The sequence below is a fragment of the Rhinopithecus roxellana genome, chromosome 5 (assembly GCF_007565055.1).
Source record: "Rhinopithecus roxellana isolate Shanxi Qingling chromosome 5, ASM756505v1, whole genome shotgun sequence".
Taxonomy (NCBI): Eukaryota; Metazoa; Chordata; class Mammalia; order Primates; family Cercopithecidae; genus Rhinopithecus; species Rhinopithecus roxellana.
The window spans coordinates 95183613-95202249 of NC_044553.1; the positions used below are offsets into that span (position 1 = coordinate 95183613).

General features: G+C 36.8%; 1 protein-coding gene across 6 annotated transcripts in view; it reads left to right on the forward strand.

The window, feature by feature from the left end:
- PRPF39 (pre-mRNA processing factor 39) overlaps positions 1 to 18637 on the forward strand; it is a 33521-nt gene that overhangs the window by 8408 nt on the left and 6476 nt on the right. Inside the window, exons 2-8 of one of the 6 annotated variants that reach the window (XM_010389301.2) lie at positions 4554 to 4896; positions 5354 to 5479; positions 5670 to 6004; positions 6133 to 6251; positions 12022 to 12189; positions 16605 to 16770; positions 17573 to 17680. In XM_010389301.2, coding sequence (XP_010387603.1) covers positions 5918 to 6004; positions 6133 to 6251; positions 12022 to 12189; positions 16605 to 16770; positions 17573 to 17680 — 648 coding nt within the window. In that variant the 5' untranslated portion in view covers positions 4554 to 4896; positions 5354 to 5479; positions 5670 to 5917. Of the gene's footprint in view, positions 1 to 4553; positions 4897 to 5353; positions 6005 to 6132; positions 6252 to 12021; positions 12190 to 16604; positions 16771 to 17572; positions 17681 to 18637 lie in introns of those variants that run through there. The other 5 variants (XM_030930051.1, XM_010389297.2, XM_030930050.1 and 2 more) reach the window with 5 other exon arrangements.

The following is an 18637-nucleotide window of genomic DNA, read 5'->3' on the forward strand; positions in this document are numbered from 1 at the left end:
GTGAGACTTGCTGGCGCAATGCTGCTAAGAGGTTTATGGAGATGTTTGCATATGCATATCAAGGCGCAGCATTTTCCTTTGAACTTACCCAAGTCACAGAGATCTTTATCCATATGTCTTACTGCTAATTTTCTCCCATGATCCTATTGTCCTGCCACTCCCTTATCTTTAAATGGTAAAGATAATTATCAATAAATACTAAGGGAACTCAGAGACCGGTGCCGGTGTGGGTCCTCTGTATGCTGAGTGCCGGTCCCCTGGGCCCACTTTTTCTTTCTCTATACTTTGTCTCTGTGTCTCATTTCTTTTCTCAAGTCTCTCGTTCCACCTAACGAGAAATGCCCACAGGTGTGGAGGGGCAGGCCACCCCTTCAACTTTGTTGCCCAGGCTGGTCTGGAACATCTGGCTTCAAGCGATCCACCCACCTTGGCTTCCCAGAGTGTTGGGATTATAGGCGTGAGCCACCTTGCCTGGCCATGCTACATTTTGAAATGATGGAAGTGTTTTAAAATTTGGGTTTTGTATCTGTGTGACAATTTTAAAGGGTCACACATAGACGCACGTCCCCAAATGTAAAACTAACATGACAAACTCATAATAATATTTTACAATGTATTTTGCAAAGATCTGACTTTCTTAGTTTATGAAGAACGTATACAAACCAGTAAGAAAAAAATTAGTAATGAACAGAAAATACGGACAAAAGATGTGAAAATCCATTTATGAAAAAAAGAAATAAAAATTTTACTTCACTCCTAGTTAAGGAAATGAAAATCAAAGTGAAGTGCTACTTTGTTAAAAAAATTAGATGAGCAAATGATACCTAATACCTATTGTTGACGGGGATATAAAGCAGTGGACAGTCTCCTGTACTGTTGATGGCTTAATCGGTTAGGAATTCATTTTGTTCATTTTGTCTCAAAGTAATAGAAAATTTGTATATTGATAGTAGTTTAAACAAATAGGAATTTATTTCCTCACACAATAGGAAGGTGGCATTTTGTTAGCAGCTTGATGATGTCACGCTGGTATTTCTTAATATTCTTGGCCAATCCCTTATAGACTACTTCATAGACATGAATTGTTTCAGGTATAGTCAAATCCAAGATAAGAATAAATTGGTAGAAGAAAGAACCATACTAGTTGTGATTGTCCCTTTTTATCAAAAAAAAGCAGAAGCTTTCTCAGAGCTCTGCAGCAGATGTTCTTTTCAGTTTTATGGTCACTTACATGAGATTAAGTATATTGTTGCTTTGAATGAAATCAGTCTTTTATTAGTAAGGAAATTACTAAAATAGTGAGAAGGGATATTCAGTAGGTGACTAAAAGTGTCTGCCAGATGACTAGTGCAATTTTTCCAGAGAGAAATTGTCAGCATCGGCCGTGTGCGGTGACTGATGCCTGTAATCCCAGCGCTTTGGGAGGCGGAGGCAGGTGGATCATGAGGTCAGGAGATCAAGACCATCCTGGCCAACATGGTGAAACCTCGTCTCTCCTAAAAATACAAAAATTAGCTGGGCATGGTGGTGCGCGCCTGTAGTCACAGCTACTCAGGAGGCTGAGGCAGGAGAATTGCTTGAATTCGGGAGGCGAGGGCTACAGTGAGCTGAGGTCACACCACTGCACTCCAGCCTGGGTAACAGCGAGACTCTGTCTCAAAACAAAACAAAAAATCATCAGCTCTTTCCACATTTAATATTATTTTTTGATCCAAAAGTTACACTCTTCAGAGTTTACCCACAAATAAGTTTCTATTTTTCTGAATCATTTAGAGAACTTGGTAAAGTATAACTTTCTTGGCCCTTCCCTAAACCTCAGAATCATTGTAGTCGGTAAGCAATCTATATTAGTTTTAAACAGCTTACTGGTTGACTTGTGTGGAGCCAGATTTGCAAATTTTAGCGTAGACGGTAGTGAAACCCAGATTTTTAAAGTATGGTGGTCATAAAATTGTAAAAAAAACAACATGTATCCAGTCATTATATAGTTGATTTAAAAAAAATAATAACAAAAAACTTCTCCCCCCATTCAGTTAAGTAATTGCAGATAAGCAAAAAGAATAAAGGGCACATCTCTCTTCTGTGTGGAGAACAACTGTTAACACCAGCTGTCAGTTTTATTGTATTTTATTTTATTTGGTGTAAATCCTTACAAATCTGTGAGTGCATGTATGTATGAATATATAACGGATATTTTTCTGTATCAATACAGATATACATATTTCCCTTTTAATTCTTATTGTTCCATTATATGAGTGTATGATTTATTTATTTATTTTTTTTTTTCGAGACGGAATCTCACTGTATCGCCCAGGCTGGAGTGCAGCGGCATGATCTTGGCTCACTGCAACCTCCGCCTCCCGGGTTCAAGCGATACTCCTGCCTCAGCCTCCTGAGTACCTGGAAGTACAGGCGCATGCCACCACACCCTGATAATTTTTTGTATTTTTAGTAGAGATGGGGTTTCACCATGTTGGACAGGCTGGTCTCGAACTCCTGACCTCAGGTGGTCCTCCTGCCTCAGCCTCCCAAAGTGCTGGGATTATGGTCATGAGCCATTGTGCCTGGCCGAGTATACCATTTATTAAAGCAGTCTTTTTCTTTTTTTCTTTTGAGATGGAGTTTTGCTCTTGTTACCCAAGCTGGAGTGCAATGGTGCAATCTCGGCTCAGTGTACCCTCCTCCTCCCAGGTTCAAGAGATTCTCCTGCCTCAGCCTCCTGAGTAGCTGGGATTACAGGCGTGCACCACCATGCCCAGCTAATTTTGTATTTTTAGTACAGACGGGGTTTCTCCATGTTGGTCAGGCTGGTCTCGAACTCCCGACCTCAGGTGATCCACCCTCCTCGGCCTCCCAAAGTGCTGGGATTACAGGTGTGAGCCTCCATGCATGGCCAAAGCAATCTTTTTCTTAATATACCCTCCATTTTTGCTATACAACAGTGCTGGTAATGAATGCCCTTAAACAGATATGTTTTTTTCTGATTATTTCCATAGTATAAAATATGTACAATTGCTATTTGGTACACTCATTATTTTGATTTATGTCTTTATTAGTAAAGATACAATTCTTTTCTATGTTTATTGGTCATTTGCATCTCTTCATTTGCATTATTGTCTTTAAAGTTTTAATCATCTTTTTAATTACTATTAATATATAAGCAGTAAATTTAAGTATATTTTAAGAGTAAGTCAGTTTTATGGTCAGCTTAATTTTGAGAATAATTCCTCTGGCCGGGCGCGGTGGCTCAAGCCTGTAATCCCAGCACTTTGGGAGGCCGAGACGGGCGGATCACGAGGTCAGGAGATCGAGACCATCCTGGCTAATACGGTGAAACCCCGTCTCTACTAAAAAATACAAAAAACTAGCCGGGCGACGAGGCGGGCGCCTGTAGTCCCAGCTACTCGGGAGGCTGAGACAGGAGAATGGCGTGAACCCGGGAGGCGGAGCTTGCAGTGAGCTGAGAGCCGGCTACTGCACTCCAGCCTGGGCGGCAGAGCAAGACTCCGTCTCAAAAAAAAAAAAAAAAGAGAGAGAATAATTCCTCATTAAAAAAAATGGACATGCCCTATAATTTAATGATTTGGTTTCCATTCAGGCTATTAGTGGAAGAGATTGAGGTGATTATGAAAATATAATGTGGTACTACCTTAAAGGGGTAATTCCCTGTTACCTTATAGCCTTAAAAATTATATGACATAATTTTAGATATGTTGTGCAGTTATTATCCAGACTGTAAGCCTTTCTCACATATGTTTTTTAGAGTTAGGGCCGTGCTCTGTTGCCCAGGCTGGAGTACTGTAGCAGGGTCAGTGCTTACAGCTGCCTTGAACTCCGGGGTTCAAGTGATCCTCGTGATTCAGTGTCTCCTGATTAGCTGGGACTACAGCTGTGTGCCACCATGCCTGGCCCCTTAAATGTGTTTTAAGTAACATTTATTCACTTTAAAAATTACTTTTTAATTTTTTAAAACCATAATTTGTATCTTCTATAATAAATTTGAAACCTAGCTGTCAGGATTTATAATTCATAAGTAGATAGATGTATTTAAGCAATATGAATTTATCCTTTCTAAAACTTTATCCTGAGCCAAGTAATGAGCTTCCTTTTGAAATGTTTATACCCATGACCAGAATTTTTGTCAGTTTTACTTTTAGCCTCCAGAACAGTTATTAAAGATATGCCATTTTCCAGTGATTCATAGCAAGGTAACATTCAGGCACCGAATCAGATTCTTACCTAAATCTGAAACATTGAATTTTAAATAGTATTTCTTTGTTAGGTAGCAGTCGACTTACTTGTTTTATGAATGAGGTAACAAATCTATAGCTATTTGGTTTTTATTCAGATACCAACAACAAAATGGCACTTTTGTGAAGAATTTGTAATTTTATTTATAATATAAAAACTAATGAACCTTCTGATTCTGACTTGTAGGGGATTAAGAATCACATTTCTTTAATAGCCAAATTAGGGCTTTTTAAAAGGTGTTGTTGAGACCAAATAATTTTATTGGCAGTTGGAAGATATTTCTCTTTTTTGTGTTTCCACAGATCATTTACTGAAGACAATATGCAAAATTCTCACATGGATGAATACAGAAATTCTAGTAATGGCAGCACAGGCAATAGTTCAGAGGTAGTGGTAGAACATCCTACTGATTTCAGTACTGAGATTATGAATGTTACAGAAATGGAACAGTCACCTGATGACTCTCCCAATGTGAATGCATCTACAGAAGAAAGTGAAATGGCAAGTGCTGTGGACCTTCCAGTAACGCTGACAGAAACAGAAGCAAATTTCCCTCCAGAATATGAAAAATTTTGGAAAACTGTGGAAAATAATCCTCAGGATTTTACAGGCTGGGTATATTTGCTTCAATATGTAGAACAGGAGGTTAGTAACTATTAAAATGGTATCAGAAGGGACAAATTAATCAAGTCATGTTAATTTTAATGAAACAGTAGAGCTTATGATTAAAATCAACTCATAATTTTCAAATGAAGTTGAATAACATTAGGTAGATACATTTTTAGCTTTGAAAATGGCTTATAGCTTTTGTATGTTGTAGAGAGTAGCTTAATATTTTGTAATAATTGAGGTGTAAGTGTGTGTGTAAAACTGCTGAAATAAAATGTTGACAAAATTAGTTCCTTCTGTTTCAGTTGCATTTAGAAGAAAAAAAGTCAAGGAATAAAAGAAGGGCTGCTCCGTCAGCAGAGCAGCCTGCATGTGGAGTTTTTAAGCCTGCCATTTATTATTATTTTTTCAGATAATAATATTTGAAAGGAATAATAAATATTTTTTTGATAGAAATTTCCCCGATATTTAAATACTGTTTCATTTTTATCAGAATCACTTGATGGCTGCCAGGAAAGCATTTGACAGATTTTTCATACACTATCCATATTGCTATGGTTACTGGAAAAAGTATGCGGACCTTGAAAAGCGGCACGACAACATTAAACCATCAGATGAGGTGCGTACATCACTGAATAAACTTATCTCCAATAGGTACTGTAAGCCAATTAATAACAAAACAAAGATTTTTTTTTTTTTTTTGGCTGGCAGTACCTACCATTTGTGGTCAAACAATTTTTATAGGGTATTTATTTGCATTTGTCACTCTTGTGGCATTTGTAGCTAATATTTTCTCTCTTTGTTGGCAGGTGCGTTAAACCTCTACAGTTTGTCAAGCTTTGCAGTGCAAGCCTCTGTATTACACTGCAGCTTAACAAGTAGGGCAGGGCTTTTCTCTCACTTACATTTATTTCTCATTTTCCAAACAATATAGTTGGTTTGCTAGTCACATTTGCTACGTCTTATTGCATTTTTGGTCAGACGCTGTCATTGATGCTCTAATGGGTCTGTGCCCTATGGTCTGTAACCCAAAGCCTGCCCACACAACCCGGTCAGAATGCAGGGACTGCTGCGCTTTGAAGATCAAGACTCTGCACGTGGGGATCAGAACATTGCCATGTTCTATCCAACCTCCACCCAAATGGTAATGGTAGATTATTTAAACAAAATTCCAGTAATTAGTATTTCTAAGGTTCACCGGATAACACAGTGTTGCCTCTCTGTTAAGAAATAATTAAATATTTGAAGTACAGTTTGCTGTTTTCTTCTTAGGTTTATCGGCGGGGGCTTCAGGCAATACCTCTTAGTGTTGACCTTTGGATACATTATATAAACTTCTTAAAAGAAACATTGGACCCTGGTGATCCTGAGACAAACAATACAATAAGAGGGTATGTGGAACATTGATACTGAAATGTATTTTATGATATAAATAATTATTCTCATGTTGATAATAGAGCTCATGAAAGCTAAGCTGGAAGTTTAACTTCTATTCCATTGTTAAAAAAAGATACATAAATAATAAACTTATGCTTTATGATTTGAAAATGCAGATAATAAAGCCCTCCTACATTCCATACCCCTTATGTCCCCAGTTCCACTCCTCATGGTTAATAGCTTGGTGTGTGTGCTTTCAGATGTATGTATAAGTACATATTTGTGCGTATGTTTTCATATTGATCTTTGACTTTTTTTTTAAACAGTTTGAGAATCTCTTCCTGCCATATTTTTTAACCATTATAAAAAGTATTTTATAATACTTTATAAAAAGTAACTTATAAGCCAGAGTACTCTACTGTATTTCACCAAATCCTTATATATAGGAAATAATCAGTGCTACAGTGAACATCTCTGTACAAGTCAGTATTTTTGTAGAATGCACTAGAAATGGAACTTCTGTTAAAGGGAACACATAGCTAAGTTTTATCACATGTTCCTTCAAAAATGGTATCAATTCTAAACTCCCACAGTGTATGAAAATAATCATTTTCCCACAGCTGTGCCACATTTTTTGTTTGTTTTACCTCCAGTGGCATCTCTGTTTTAATTTGTGTATATCTTGATTGCTCATCCTGGTTTACCATCTTCTCATATGCTTGTATAAGCCATTTCTTAAATTACCTGTTGATATCGTTTGCTAAGTTTTCTATTACATTATCTTTTTCTTGATTACAGTAGTTTGTTAATGTATTTGTTTTTGGTTTTCAAAAAAAGCATGTGTGTATTGCTTAAGAAGTTAGCTAATGTTAAACTGCTCGTAACAAAAAGTGCCCTCTCCACCTCCCTTCAAATATTTTAGCTCTTTCTTCTAGTATTTTCCACCACGTGTATAACAGTAAATCTATGATGCTTTCTTTCTTTCTCTGTTAGTTGTAGACATTAGTATCTGTTACGGTAAATGAGAGTTTTAATTCAAACACTTTGTTTTCCCATTCCTTTCCAATATAGCTACAGGATAGGTTTCAATAATCAGCTTCAGTATTTTTTTTTAATCATTATAAATCCATAAATAAGGGTGGGCACAGTGGCTTATACCTGTAATCTCAGCACTTTGGGAGGCTGAGGTGGGAGGAGTGCTTGAGCCTAGGAGGTTGAGGCTGCAGTGAGCTGTGATTGCACCACTGTACTGTAGCCTGAGTGACAGAGAGTGAGACCTTGTCTCAAAAATAAACATTAGCTGGGCGTGGTGGCGCATGCCTGTAGTTCCAGCTACTAGGGAGGCTGAGGCAAGAGAATCTCTTGAACCTGGGAGGCGGAGATTGCAGTGAGCCAAGATTGTGCCACTGCACTCCAGCCTGGGTGACAGAGCAAGACTCCGTCTCAGAAAAAAAAAAAAAAGATCAAAAACCTGTAAATATTTTTCATCATACTGCCCTTTCATTTTTATAACCTTTTTGGTTTTTAATTTCTCCTCCTCTGCCCCTCATTTTTCCCATTTGTCTAATTTTCTTTAAACATTTAAGGTTTTTTCGTATTCTCCAACAGCTTTGTAGAAGGCTTTAAATGTAGCTTTCTATATAATCAGACCTGTTAAAAAATGTGTAAGTCCCATTTTTTTCTTCTCCTTTGAGCTGTCTCTCCTGGAAACCTTTCTACTATAATCTGGACTGGTCTTCTAGTTCTGCTGTACAAGAGTTGTCTTGGGATTTTCGTATCATCATGGTTCTAGGAGATGTCTTTACTTCACTTCTGTGAGAGTTTGTTATTAGATCTCACTCTCTTGATTTTATGTCCAGCTTTTAGAAGAGTGTGTTCTGTAACTTCTTGTTAAAGGATGCTTGGATGAAAAAAATAATTTTCGGGTTTGATAAGCTATAGAATTTGGAGTTGAAAGTTATTTTCTCTGTAGAGCTTTGAAGGCGTTATTTATTCCTTTATAGCTTCTGCTGTTGCTTTTGAGAAGTCCAAAACCATTCTTCTAGAATAGATTCTCTTTCTGTAACATGTTTTTCCTCCGTGGAAGCTGTTAGGATGTTCTCTTTGAGTCTGATGTAAATGCAGTTTTATAAAAATGAGCTTTGATACGGATTTTCTTTTTCTTATTGTGATTATTGGGTGATTGGGTGAGTCTTCAATCTGAGATTCTAATGTCCTTCTATTCTTAGAAATGTTATTATGATGGATATTCTTATTTTGACAATTTCCTTGCCTTGATTTTCTCTGTTGTTTTTAATAGTTGGATATTGGACTTCTTTTAATTACTGAGTTTTTCTTTTCTTCTTCCTATTTTTCATATCTTAGACTGTCTGGCTTTTTGAAGTATTTCCTTGACTCTTGTATTGGATTTTTAACATCTTCCATTAGATTCTTTTTTTTTGAGACAGAATCCCTGTCCCCCAGGCTGGAGTGCAGTGGCGTAATCTCGGCTCACTGCAAGCTCCACCTCCTGGGTTCACCCCATTCTCCTGCCTCAGCCTCGTGAGTAGCTGGGACTACAGGCACCTACCACCACGCCCGGCTAATTTTTTGTACTTTTAGTGGAGATGGGGTTTCACTGTGTTAGCCAGGATGATCTCAATCTTCTGACCTCGTGATCCGCCCGTCTTGGCCTCCCAAAGTGCTGAGATTACAGTTGTGAGACACCGCGCCCGGCTCAGATTCTTAATATCCAAGAATCTTTCTTGTTCTCTGCATGTTCCTTTTTTTATACTCTCCAGTTCTTGTTTCATGGCTGCGTATCTTTTCGTTTTCTTTGACGATACTAAGGATAGTTGAGGTTTTCCTCTGTTCCCAAGACTGTTTCCTCTGAAATTTTTCTGTTTACTCATTTTCGTCTCTGAGATACCTGATCTCTGGATTTTTGTTCCTATTAGAGATTAGATATTAACAAGCTGTATGAGCCAGGCACAGTGGATCACTTGAGGTCAGGAGTTCGAGACCAGCCTGGCCAACATGGTGAAACCCTGTCTCTACTTAAAATATAAAAAAATTAGCTGGGTATGGTGGCAGGAGTCTGTAATCCCAGCTTCTCAGGAGGCTGTGGTAGGAGAATTGCTTGAACCTGGAAGGTGGAGGTTGCAGTTAGCTGAGATCGTGACATTGCACTACAACCTGGGTGACAGAGTGAGACCCTGTCTCAAAAAAACAAAAAAAACCTATATGGATGCACTGTGTGTTTTGTATGGGACATTGTCAGTTGGCCTATAGGGTTTCACAGTAGTGTAATCATGTGGCCACTCTTTTTTGCTGGTGGATTCCCAGTAATAGTAACCTTATATCTTATTCCTGAGCCAAGCAGTTTCTTTAGAGAACGGTAATTTTATTTACCTGGGGAATGGAAAGCTAGCTTCTGAAGTCCCTATAGCTGGGCGGGAAAGTTGAAGATTTCTCACCATTCATTAAGTATACCTTCTTCTAAACGTTCTCTCTTTATTTCATTACCTTCTTGTCTTCTTCCCCTTTTCTCTATACTTTTTTCAGTGTCTGGTTATTTTTCTGAATCTTTTGGGGTACTGTAGGGACAGTAACATCTATTTTATTCTTTAGGAAACCTTACACCAAATATGCACATGCATGCATACACAGACACACATACACACATGCTCTTCAATTGTTTATCTCTATATTAAACATTTCCTCCAATGTTGGTATGTCTTTAACTTTTTTTATGGTGTCTTTTATCATATGGAGTTTTATTTTTTCCTTAATGTGCTTCTCTTTTAATTCTTACTGGTTTCTGAGTTTTGTGCCTATTTTGCCAAAAACATATAAATCCTGTATTCTAACTTTTCTGTAGTTTTTCGCTTATTCATTTATCTGACTTTAATTTCTATCTGTCATGAGATAGACATTTTTATTTTATATTTTATATTTTCCTATTATATATCATACACCAAATATTCACATACATTGATCTCTTTTTGTTTTCTTGGCTCTGTACTGTTCATCCATTTTTCTGTTACCGGGCCAGTGCCAAACTTGTAATTACTGTAGCTTCCTAGTTTCTTATATTATCTTTCAGGAAAATGCCTGCTGCATTATCTTTTTACAAAGTCATTTTGCATTTTTGTATACTAGATGAATAGTGGAATTTGATTTTTTCTTGTTCCACTCAACATTTTTTAGTGCTTTATTGAAATTGTGTTAAAATTGTGGGTTAACTTAGGGAGTGTAATTTTATACTTTTAAAAAATTTCTCTTGATTTTAAGATACTTATCTTAAAAGTATGTATCTAAAAGCTTTATCTCATTGGAGTATTAAATCTAGTGATTAAAATTGCTTGCAGAAATCTCTTGACATGACTAGGTATTTTAAAATACTTTTTAACAACCTTTTTTTTTCCCCCTTGGAGACAGAGTCTTGCTCTGTCATCCAGGCCAGAGTGCAGTGGTGAGTGGTGCAATTTCAGCTCACTGTCACCTCCGCCTCCCAGGTTCAAGTGATCCTCATGCCTCAGACTCCTGAGTAGCTCAGGTTACAGATGTGTACCACAACGTCCAGCTAATTTTTATATTTTTAGCAGAGATGGGGTTTTGCTGTGTTGGTAAGGCTAGCCTCAAACTCCTGGCCTCATTAGTTGGGATTATAGGCATGAGCCATTGTGCCCAGCCTGTGATAAATTTTAATGATAGAATTTTAGAATTGAGAGGGGCTTTTGAGAGGTTTAAACTATACGTATACCTTTTTTTTTTGAAACAGTGTTGCGCTCTGTCACCTGGTCTGGAGCGCAGTGGCGCAATCTCGGCTCACTGCAACCTCTGCCTGCCTGGCTTCAAGCAATTCTCCTGCCTCAGCCTCCCAAGTAGCTGGGACTACAGGCATGTGCCACCATGCCTGGCTAATTTTTTGTATTTTAGTAGACATGGGGTTTCACCATGCCGGCCAGCCTGGTCTCAAACTCCTGACCTTGTGATCTACCTGCCTCGACCTCCGAAAGTGCTGGGATTACAGGCGTGAGCCACTGTGCCTGGCCTTTGTATACTTATCTTACAAGGCAGCCAGATTGCTTGTTGGAGAGTTATTTTTGCTTGAAAATATTTTTTTTTTTTTTGAGACGGGGTCTCTGTTGCCCAGTCTGGAGTACAATGGCGCGATCTCGGCTCACTGCAACCTCCACCTCCCAGGTTCAAACGATTCTCCTGCCTCAGCCTCCCAAATAGCTGGGATTACAGGCACCTGCCATCATGTCTAGCTAATTTTTGTGTTTTTGAAGAGATGGGATTTCACCATGTTGGCCAGGCTGGTCTTGAACTCCTGACCTCAGGTGATCCTCCCTCCTTGGCCTCCCAAAGTGCTGCTATTACAGGCACGAGCCACCACGCCTGGTGAAAATATTCTTAAATTGAGATAAAATTTACGTCTCTTTAACTTCCTACTTGTTTTAATTTTGTCTTCTGTCATAAATGAATCTATACAACAGACATTTCAGATTTAACAAATACTTAAATGTCTACTCTTACCTATTTGCAATGTGTACATTTTGTATTTAATTTTCTATGTGATAAAATTACATAAAGTACATTTAACTGTTCCCTTTGTTTTCTCACTCTTTTTAAGCAGCTCTTGTATGCTTTCTGTTATTCTGTCTACCCTTTAATCCCTACTTGCATAGGAAACAGTTGAATATAATTTTTGAAGTTAGCATTATTTTCTAAATTTAGAAATATTTTATAAGTGATTTTGTCTTGGAAAGATAACTTAAGAGTAATTTAATTTTTCAGAACTTTTGAGCATGCTGTTCTAGCTGCAGGAACAGATTTCCGTTCTGACAGACTGTGGGAAATGTATATAAACTGGGAAAATGAGCAGGGAAACCTGAGAGAAGTTACAGCTATATATGATCGTATTCTTGGTATTCCAACACAGCTGTATAGTCATCATTTTCAGAGGTAGGTGGGAAATTCTGATCATTGAAACATCTTTGATTACTCAGATAGTTAGTTGATAATATTAAGTATTACAATTCTCTTGAAATGTTATGTAAGCTTTTATTACGTGGAGAGAGGAATAAATTTTGTTGCTAATCACAACCTACATGCTTGCTTTTGACATTTTTTTGATATGCCTTATGAAATGTTTAGAAATTTTACTGTTTTTAGATAGAAGTTTCTCCTTATTCATTTTAATAGATAAAGAAACACAGAAATTCTGTCTTGTTTAAGGTAATTCAGAGTAGTGAAGGAATGAGAAAATAGTAAGTTTAGTTATTTATTTGTGGCATTAAATTGACACAGTGCCTGGCACATGATAGATGCTTATTTTTTTTAAACTTAATGATTTGTTAAATATACATTCTTGTGATTGCTATAACACCTTATATCCAAAACAGTGAAGGATGCATTTTGTGTAGTAAGTAGTATCTATTTTCAAACAATCAGGTATCATTCCATTTTAATTTTCTACCATGATTTTTCTGTTATGATTGGTATCCTTTTATTTTAATGATTACTGTTAAAACTAATTCTGTGTGTCATTTTTGTGTTCTGTTTTCTGCTTTATTCAGAGTTATCACATCAATAAGGATCCAGAAAGTCTTTCTGAACAAGTATGAGGATTGTGTCTTTGCTTTTTTAAAATTGACATGTTTTCTATTTTTTGTTGTAATTTTTATGAGCAGTCTTGAATAAACTTAGGTACTTTTTAAGTGAGTGATTTTCTAAATTTTTCTTTACTACCAAAAGTAGAAGGCTTTTATGAAGCATTTGTAAAGTACTAAGGAACAGTTTGCTAGAGGTAGACTCAGGTTAGAAATAGGAAGCATATAGATGGGAACATACTTTCTGCTTTCGATGAAATAGAGGAAGTAGGCAGGTTTCTAAGATATAATGACCAGGGAAGACACTTGCTGAAAGGCGTTAACACAAGCAAGAATTGGCATATGGAAATGCTTGGTAAATAGTTACCGAACACATAATTACAAAAGTACTTAAATTACCTGATGGGCCAAAGAGAGTGTCTTTTCATAGACTAGTTCTTCTGTGATTTAAAGTATAGGAAAAATCTGTGACTACACACTTTACTGATGATGAAAAAAAATATGTGTAGGAAACACACATAGCATTTTCTATATCCCAGACACTCTGCTGAGTGCGTTATGATTCACTTAATCCTCCCAATAACCCAGTGAGGCAAGGAATATTGTTCCCGTTTTATGAAAGGGGAGACACAGAGAGATTAGCATATTTATCTAAGGCCACAGAGTTTGTAAGTGATTGGAAGCTATTTGGAACCTAGACAGTATGGCCCTGAAGTTTTTGATATGTTATCCTACAAGTCCTTTTTTATTTCTAAATAATTATCCCACCAGGCTTTTATTTATTTATTTTTCTTTAAGTCATCAGTTACCCTAGGCTTTTAAAAATGCGTATATACTTATAATAGATATTAGTGGGATTATATTACACATACTGATCTATAATCTGCTATTTTTCACTTAATGCATTTAGAACCACTTTCCTTATCAGTTATAGTGAACTCACAAGTAGTCTTTATGCCGTTCTTACAGTTTATATAAGTTAACTAATTCACATGACTTTGAATTACTTTGAGGACCACTGAATTTTTTTTCCCCCGTTAACACATGCCTCTTTCTTAAAGTCATTTATTTAGCATTTGCTATGTACCTGTTGATAGGCTAAGTTGTAGGAATGAAGGCCCGAAGAAGCTATGTGTAAATAGCATGCCTGTGAGTTGGTCAGAAGGATAGAGGAGGAGGCGTGTGTTAAAAAACATATTCTAAGTGCTATACAGTAATAATGGAAATATTTTATTGTGCTTGTGCATTAGGCTTGTATATGGGATGTACCCTGCACATTATCTCTGAGATAATGTCTAATTTAAAACCTTCTTTAGCATGAGGACTTTGTGATCTGGTCTAATATCCAGGTCCAATCCCTGGTAGTTCCTGAGCTCTAAACACACCTAAGTCTGATAACTTCCAAAAGGGCAGTGCTGTTTTATATTTTTATGAGTGTAATACCTTTTCCTCTTTCCACTTGTCTAGTGGACTCATATTCCTTGAGACCACACAGTTTTGTATCTTCTCTGTGAAATTTTCTCTGGTTCACCTATATTGAGATATCTAGTCTGTCATTTGTGCCACCACTTTACCTACATTTGTTTACATTTATATCAGCACCAGTAACACTGCTTTGAATTTATGTCTCCTATATCCTCAACATGCCTCTCAGTTTCTGAGGCGTAATTCTTTGTATCTCTAATACCTAAGAATAGACCTCAGTATATATGAGACACTCAGCCAGTCTTTACTGAATAAATGTTAGCTTTATAATACAAAAAACTGCTGAAAAAATACTGCTTAATATTATGCACACTTTGTCACTGTTTTAAAGAAGTTGCTACATGATGTAGCAATCAAGTCATTTTAGATTTATGTACTGTATGTAGTTATTTTAAAATTTTACCTTATTTTAAGTTTTTTAATTCATATGTTGACAGTTTTGAGTTTTAATATTCATCTGTAATTAAATCTGTTTTTTCATACTACATATTTGAGAGTTGCTTCCTCATTTTTAATTTTTTAACATGAGGCAATCTATGTTAATTTTTTCCCTCCTGGTGCTGAAATGGGCTGTTAGCCTCTATAACCATTGACTTTGCAAAATTCAAATTAGATTCCAATGTTATTTATATACTTTTTTTTTTTTTTTTTGAGATGGAATCTCGCTCTGTTGCCCAGGCAGGATTGCAGTGGTGCATTCTTGGCTCACTGTAGCCTCCGCCTCCCAGGTTCAAGTGATTCTCCTGCCTCAGCCTCCCGAGTAGCTGGAATTACAGGTGCCTGCCCTGACACCTGGCTAATTTTTGTATTTTTAGTACAGACGGATTTCACCGTGTTTGCCAGTCTGGTCTTGAACTCCAGACCTCGGGTGATCTGCCCACCTCAGCCTCCCAAAGTGCTGAGATTACAGGGGTGTGCAGGTGCTTGGGAGGCTGAGGCAGATGGATCACCTGAGGTCAGGAGTTCAAGAACAGGCTGACCAACAAGGTGAAACCCTGTCTTTACTAAAAATACAAAAATTAGCTGGGCGTGGTGGTGCGCAACTGTAATCCCAGCTTCTTGGGAGGCTGAGGCAGGAGAATTGCCTGAACCTGGGAGGTGGAGCTTGCAGTGAGCCAAGATGTCACCATTGCACTCCACCCTGGGCAACAGAGCGGGACTCCATCTCACACACACACACAAAAAGAAAGAAATGCTGAAGGTATTCATTTTCAGATGACGATGCCATGCTTACTTTAAGATATATCATATTTGAGGTTCCAAAGATTTGTTCAAATTGTGATGGTGTAGATAATTTAGCTCCTCAACCCAGTGTTTTTGATTAAAATTTGTATGTATATAAATTATTGCATGTTTTTATAAAATAGTGAAATGATTTTTTTTTCAAAAATCTTTTTATAGATTAGCTTAAAACTAATCTATATTTCTTTGTGCAGAGTATTGGCAGTTGGATATGCTAATCTGATTAGGAGAAAGGTTTGGACTTGTGTTATAGTTTTGAGAGTCACCATGGTATACTTATTTCAAGCTGTATCAGTGAGATTGGCCAGAAGTATGTATTAATAAAAATAGATGAGAACCAACTGGAGAGTGGAATTCTTGGGAATAGTAGCATTTAGGGCAGGTAGGAAGGGGAACAGGACATAGAGCAGCAGTCAGAGGCTTGGAGGACCATACTACAAAACAAGTGTCCATTTAATTGTATATATGAGGTAATTGATAACCTTAATTGGGCAGTTTCATTGGATTTTTGCATACTCACATAGATTGAGGAGTATTTGGGAGGTGGGAAGGAAATGCTATATTTGTTGATTATTTACAAGTGATCATTTAGAATTTAAATGTGGATTACAATATTTAATTTTACTGTAACGTTTGTGTCTTCGTAGTAAAATAGATTCTATGACACACAAATAATAGGTATTAATCATCTTATTTTACAGTTGAGGAAACTAAGATTTAGAGAAAGGAAAAACTTCCCTTAAGTCAGATAACCAGTAACAGACAGAACTGAGGTTTCAGTTTATGCCGGTCCATGCCTTCTCCATTCTGCTGTAAAGGAAGGAAGAAATAGAAGATGTCTATAGACTGTGTTATCATATGGTAGTGTTTTATCATATATGGTAGGATTTTAATATAGAAAAGAAGGAGAAAAGTTATGATATTTTGGTTTCTTTCTTTAAATCAAATCCTTTGAAAGAGTAGTGTGTAGTAGGAATCTCAATATGAGATCTAAAATTATGATTCAAATATAGAGTATATATTTTTATTGTCTTCCTTTAGATTTAAAGAACATGTACAGAATAACTTGCCTAGAGATCTTTTAACTGGTGAACAGTTTATTCAGTTGCGAAGGGAGTTAGCTTCTGTAAATGGACATAGTGGTGATGATGGTCCCCCTGGTGATGATCTACCATCGGGAATTGAAGACATAACTGATCCTGCAAAGGTAACCAGTCTTATTCTAAAGTTCGTCAGTGGCCAGGTGTGGTGGCTTATGCCTGTAATCCCAGCACTTTGGGAGGCCAAGTTAGGCGAATCACCTGGGGTCCAGAGTTTGAGACCAGTCTAGGCAACATGGTGAAACCCCGTCTATACTAAACATACAAGAATTAGCCAGGTGTGGTAGCACATGACTGTAGTCCCATCTACTTGGGAGGCTGAGGTGGGAAGATTGCTTGAACCTGAGAGGTACAGGTTGCAGTGAGCTGAGATGGCACCACTCTACTCCAGCCTGGGCCATAGAGCAAGACTCCATCTCGGGGAAAAAATAAAAGGTCTTTAGTGCAGAAGAAACTGGACCTGTTACCCCTTGACTGCATGAGTAGCACAGTGATCACTTATATTGCCGGCCATTTACCCAGTGACTTGTAGCTTGTTTGAAGTTAATTTCTGTTTAAGGCAAGTGGAGATTCAGTAGCTTGTATGTATAGATTTAAGGTAGAGAATCTATTTTACTATGAGACACCCCAAGATAAACTTAGCTTAGAAGGAATATTTTGCCTAGGTTGTGAATCTGCTATCCCAATGTAAGAAAAAAAAAAAAAGAAATGTATGAAAGTGGTTAATTAGGAAGTTGTGTGATAAATTTTAGTGTTGTTAATTGGATTTTGCACATAATTGCCAACAGTTAAAAATCTACCACTGTTCTAAGACTAAAATATCTGTGAATAATACTTAAATGTAAGCAGTGATATTGAAAATGTTCAGTATAGTTTGTGAGATTTATTTTTTCCCTTTTTCTTCCCAAGTTAATTACAGAAATAGAAAACATGAGACATAGAATCATTGAGATTCATCAAGAAATGTTTAATTATAATGAGCATGAAGTTAGTAAAAGGTGGACATTTGAAGAAGGTGTAAGTGTTTTCTAATAGTCTTTAAAATACGAAGTAGGAATAATTTATTTTTCTTTCAATTTTGATAGTACTATCTCTGTTGTAACTTTGTTTTTGCATATTTAAGCCATAACTTCAGATGTTTGTCTCATTTATTATAATCATTATCAGTTTTTCCATTTTCCCTAATCAGTTTTAGAATGTTTGAATTCAGATTTACTTGAATTGCAAGATATCTGCTTAATCCGAACAATTTTATTCTAATTATTCAATTTTTAAATGTCAACTTCATGGAGTTATACTTTACATACATTATAATTCACCCATTTTAGGTTTATACTAAAATGAGGTAATTTCCCACAGTTTTAATTCTTTGTTTTTTTTTTTCTGACTGCTTTACTGAGATAATTCACATGCCACATAATTCACCCATTTAAAGTGTACAGTTCAGTAGTTCTTAGTATATTCACAGATATGTACAGCCATCATCACAGTCAATTTTAAAACATAATCACTACCTCAAAAAATAACACCTTAACTTTTAGTTGTCACTACCCCTACCTCCTCAGCTGCAACCCTCTACCCCCAGTGCTAAGGTACCACTATCTGCTTTTAGTTTCTGTTGATTTCCCTATAATGGCCTTTCATATGAATGGAATCTTAGAATATGGAATCATTTCACAGATGTATGTATGTACATTGTAGTCATCACAGCAATCAAGATACAGACAGAACTCTTTTAGCACCGCAAAGGTCCCCTTGGCCTCTTTCCAGCCAGAGTTCCCCTTCTCTACTCCTAGCCCTAGGCAGCCATTGATCTACTTTCTGTTACTATGGTTGTTCAATTTTAAAATATTCAACAAAGTATAAAATGTTCTGTACATTAAAAAGCATGTAATTGGCAAAATGGCAGAATAAATAGAAAATGTATTATTTCATTTGTTTGTGAAGCTTAAGGAATTTAAGGGATTTTAATTT